Source organism: Oryzias melastigma, linkage group LG8 (genome assembly GCF_002922805.2).
Source record: "Oryzias melastigma strain HK-1 linkage group LG8, ASM292280v2, whole genome shotgun sequence".
Taxonomy (NCBI): Eukaryota; Metazoa; Chordata; class Actinopteri; order Beloniformes; family Adrianichthyidae; genus Oryzias; species Oryzias melastigma.
The window spans coordinates 16,764,867-16,770,136 of NC_050519.1; the positions used below are offsets into that span (position 1 = coordinate 16,764,867).

Here is a 5,270-nt window from a genome sequence, read left to right on the forward strand (position 1 = left end):
TTTGTCTAATGTATGAACGTAACATGTAAAAATTACAAAATGAAGGTAGCGTAATATAGGTGCGGTTGTCCTGATTAAAATTATACCAAATAAGCAAGCAGATAATCTTTCAAATACAAATATTCAATACAGAAAATTCAAATATAGACAAAACTGAGTTTTAGATCCTAGGTTTCAAAGGGTTAAAATAAACGTTCTAAATGTACAATTTTGCGTGTGATTTCATACTATGATTATTTGCAGATAATAAGTGGCTGACATATACTCTATCTAAAAAGAAAAAAAGGCGATTAATTTTTTCCAGATTTGCGATTAATTAGTTATTTTTTTAATCGATTTCCAGCCCTAGCATATATATATATATATATATATATATACACACACACATATGTATGTAGTCCCCAAAGGACTGACCCATGAGTGTGTACATCCACACGTGTCCCCACGAAGTGATGACAACAAGTATAAGTGTCCACGCGCACACACAGCTATTCGACAGGTATTTCTGTGTTTCTGACCTACACCAACCAAATTTCACAAGTTTTTCTGCAACTATTTCTGGGTGAAATGTGAGCCGACGTCACGTAAGACGTTTCCTATCGATGAAAGAGCGAAAAAAAGTGAGCTGGAGCGTCTCTCTCTCTCTCTCTCTGGCCGTCGACGCTTTCAGAAGAAAAGGAGGAAGCGGAGGGAGGGGAGCCAGTGCGGCTGCAGCAGCACTTACTCCGTTCACGGCCGGCGCAACATCTGAAGTAACACTCTGACTACATAATAATAATAATACATTTAGAGAAGAAGAAGAAGAAGAAGGCGGGAAGACGAGCACTTTCCTCCATTTTTCGGCTTCTTTTTTTGCTTCAACAACTTGCGGTGCTCCATCATTAAGGCGCGCGGAGAATGGCAGACTCGGCGGCGACAAACAGCGACGGGGAGGACGGACCCCGCCAGCCCATGCGGGGCTTCGCTCGGCAGGGAGCTCTCCGGCAGAAGAACGTCCACGAGGTGAAGGACCACAAGTTCATCCCGCGCTTCTTCAAGCAGCCCACCTTCTGCAGCCACTGCACCGACTTCATCTGGTGAGCAGCAGGCACACACGCATGCTGGGAACACATGTTTAATACAGTGACAAACTGGATGAGCTTAGGAAGTAAAAGGGGTCAACCCCCAATAAAGCTTCATAGATGGAAGCACACTGTTGGATTATTGCACCATGAGGACTCCCAGGGTTCAGTTTTTCCCAGACCCTGATTTATCTCACCCAAACTTTACCCCCATATGGGGTTGGGAGGGCAACTTTGGGTGAGCTTGTGGTGTCATATTTAGGGCTGGATATAAATAATAATTTACAGAGACGATTAGACTTTTAAAAATTCTTTCAATCCTCATTATTCAATTCGATTCAAATCATATTTATGCACATTTGTTTAGAATTACATTAATCATCTACTATATGTTTTGAATATATTTGATACTGTTTACTTACTGTAAAATTTATTAGTGAAATAAAGAAATTGTTTATAGCATACATGGTTTCTCAAAAGGAGAAACTAGCAGAAAAAGGTTAAGATCATTTACATTGTAAACATTGTTCTGCTTCTCCTGGAGGGTGTTTCAGTTTGGCCACTAGGTGGCGATCGCGCTATACTAGTACACTTTTTTCAAGAAGAATAAGGAAAGTATGAGAAAAATTAGTGTTTAGACCAAACATGGTTATTTAAGTAAATGTCCTTAAAGTCCCCGTCCGACATTTTTTTTTCTTTAAATTCCTGTTGATCTGAAGCCTCCTTTTCCAAAAACTCCTCTGTGTTGGCATGGCTTTTGGTGCTGTGCTGTGTCCCCCCCATCCCTCCCGGACATGCTAGCGAAACACACACTTTGATAAGCCCATGAAAAAAACAAAAAAAACAAACAAACAAAAAACCCAAACATTGCTATTTAAGTTTTTCTGCGACCATTTGATTGACAGTGATTTAAAAGGAGAAATACTCAAATACAAAAGTGAAGTGATTTCTTATTGTATTTTTCTCTTTCGGAAGAAAAATGCCACACATACATGTTAAAAACTCAAAAAACTATATTTTTATTGGAGGGGGATTTTAAAAGAGTTTAGAAAATTGACGTTTCTGAGTATATAAAGATGTTCATTTAGTTAGGAATGTATGTTTATATCGACCAAGCATTAGCATTCGCCGTCCTATGGGAAATTCCATTAAACATTAGCATCAAGCTAGCAGACTTTAGTCCTATCTGCTAAATCTATGTTTTTATGAATCGTTTATTTATCTATTAACCTTAAATCGATACAAATCGATTTATCGATTTTTTCAACCTATGAACCTCCAAGCCTCCGAAATACATACAAAAAACTAAAACATGCTATTGTCATATCAGCTCATCTATCCATGTCTATCCTTTGATCCTTTTGCCGGGCTTGGGACAGGCACAAGCAGGACACTGGTTTTAGCCTATTGTGTCTATTTCCCCAACTATCGTTATTGCTTTTGTCTTTTATTCTATTTGTACTTTGTGTGTTTTTGTTTTGTGTTTTTATGTGTGTAAATTTTCTTGGCCCTTCAGGTTTGAGCAGTAGTCACGGTATGTGCCCCCTCTTGCCCATGCCTATATCTGGCCTTGGTTCTTCCCAAAATAAACATAGATACACGGTCTTTTTCCTGCACTTCCAGGTGCTATATCTGTAAGGCAGCGCAGAAGGTGGGCGCACCAGTAGAAAGCCTGAGCTGCAGACCATTGTTTGATGGTTTTAAGTAGGCAGCGGAACTGAAGAGAGGCTGAGAAAAATGCCGTCCAAACCCAAGATGAACAGCTGCCAACTTGGAGCGGTCGCACAAAAAAAAAAAGAAAAAAAAAAAAAACCTTCAGCCTGCTCCCTATCCTCCCCCCTGCAGGTCACATGTGCTTCAATTAGAGTTTACCACAGCCCTGGACGCCAAATTCAAAGCAGCAGTTTCACTTTGTTCGCCCCATTTATCATCAGCTGTGTCAGACGGATGACTTGTGCTCTGTGACGAGCTTTTTTAATTTGTGAATGGCTTCATGATGTGACCTAGAAGACGGACTAATGGAGTGGTCCGACTGGCTGTCGATCCACGTAACATATCTGATCTATCTGGGTCAATAAGCAGACTGAAAAAGAACAATGGGGCGCTGACAGATTTTACACCTGTGGAGATGATCTATTTGCAGCCACAATATGAAAATGAGCTGGCCTGAGTGTGTGTGTGTGCGTTCCTGCATGCATGTGTTTGACAAGGTGTGGTTGACCATTTTATCCTTAGGAGCAGCAGTTCTTATACCAATTCAGTGGCATATGTGGGCGTACACATTGTGCTGCTTTTGCTCTAACTGAAAACCTTCTTTGCATATGTGTCAAAAAGCCACACGTTTGTTAGCACAAGGCCCTAAACGAAGAACGTACATTTCTATTAGTCTTTGTCATTTGCATCCACACTGTGGGTAAATTGCTTTCTGTCTCCGTTTTCTCCACAGGGGTTTCGGCAAGCAGGGCTTCCAGTGTCAAGGTACGTCAATTAAAAGCACACACCTACACAAGTTGCTGGTGCGACATATTATGTATAACCTTTTCTTTCTCGTCAAACCTTCAGCGACTATTCTTATCATCTTGTCATCTGTTTTTGTCGTCTTAACTTTTCATTTTCATCACGATCTCTGAACGTTGCAGGTTTATAGAAGAATGACATTTAGAGAAACAATAAAATAGATTTGTTGAACATAAACTTAAACCTTTTAACACTGTAAACGTCACCAAAAAACACCTAAATAACCCCTCAACTGTTTACACAATGAATCAGCTGATTCTGATGTGGAAAAAAGCCAATCAACTTTGCACCGATATTACCACGTTACTAACCTAAAGTGTTGCATAATGGCACAAGGATGCTTTTCTTCTATTCATTGTGTAAACGCTGAAAGAGTTGCGGTGGTCTGAAGAATGTCAATTCTGGAGCTAAAGCTTTTGTGTTAAAGGGTTTTAAAGGTATGTACATTTTATATGTAAGAACACAAGAAAATGTACTGTATTGCTAATCAGTTTCGCGTGGCTAAATGTAATAATCATGATGTGTTTGCATATGAAAATATATTTGTTAAATTTCTAATCTGAGGCATATAAAAGTGTGTAATATTTATTGACTGTAAATGAGACCTGAACTGAGTGACCCCCCCATTACAAACCGGAAGTATCCGCCAAAATCTTTCTATAGAGAAATAAACAGCTATTACTCAGTCATAATTGTCTGAATAACCCTTCTTATGCTTAGCTTTTTTAGTATGTTGGGGACACCCAAAACAGATGGGTTCTTAACCTTACACCAACATGTGACGAATTGGGAATGAAAATGTGTTGTAATATGTTACCATTGCAAGGTAACATCGTGCCGTTAATAACAAAGATATAAAATGATCTGGATCCGGATCTGGCCCCTGGGCCTTGCCTTTGACAGTGTGAAATGGCTCAACTTTGCCATTGAAAACACATTTGCTGTGTGGTTTTAAAACCCGTTCAATGGTACTGTTAAGAATCTTATCATTTTAAAGATAAAGCTTAAAGAAATATATGATATTTTGATGAACAGATGACCCATAAGGTCTCAATAGGTGTGTTCCAGTAATTGTTGGGCTCAAGTCACAATGTCAGCTGATTGACATTGTGCAGAAAATGTCAAGACTTTTTGCACCTTTTGTGCTGTGCTCGCTCCTTCCACACTCTCAAGCAGACCTATCCGCCTGAAAATGCCTCACTGTCATAAGAACTGCCTTTTTAAAGGTGGTACTGCTGTATAAAAAGAGTTCACCAGATAAAAAAAGAAAAAAAATCACAAAGAAGTAAACCATTCGTTTACAAAAGACCAAAGTTCAGGTGAGTTTTCACACTTGCCAAACAAAGCAGAGTTTTATTTAGCTGAGCTGTCAGAAAGTATTGATGAGGCCCAGTTCCACTGCCTGAAAAGTGCTATTAACTCTTCATAGAGATTTTAAAGACCTACTAGAAAAATGCCTATAAATGGTACAAGTAATGTGCAAATGTATTACTCAGAAAAGTGCATTACGAAACCAGACACTGTAACACAATTACTTTAAATACGAAGCCCCAAGCCTTAATATATATGAAGATAAATCTGCATTTATTAGGTTTGGACACTAATGTGCAAACACATCGTATTCCTCTTTTAATCTTTAACTTGAGGTAGAGGAAGACATCAATTATTATCCACTGAAGATTGAAAAGATAC

General features: G+C 39.1%; 1 protein-coding gene across 2 annotated transcripts in view; it reads left to right on the plus strand.

Moving 5' to 3' along the window:
* Positions 1 to 524: 524 nt before the first annotated feature.
* The window catches only part of LOC112146120 (protein kinase C beta type), a 119,215-nt gene continuing 114,469 nt past the window's right edge, over positions 525 to 5,270 (plus strand). Inside the window, exons 1-2 of one of the 2 annotated variants that reach the window (XM_024271783.2) lie at positions 525 to 1,076; positions 3,508 to 3,539. In XM_024271783.2, coding sequence (XP_024127551.1) covers positions 898 to 1,076; positions 3,508 to 3,539 — 211 coding nt within the window. In that variant the 5' untranslated portion in view covers positions 525 to 897. The remainder of the gene's footprint in view (positions 1,077 to 3,507; positions 3,540 to 5,270) is intronic. The other variant, XM_024271781.2, reaches the window with a different exon arrangement.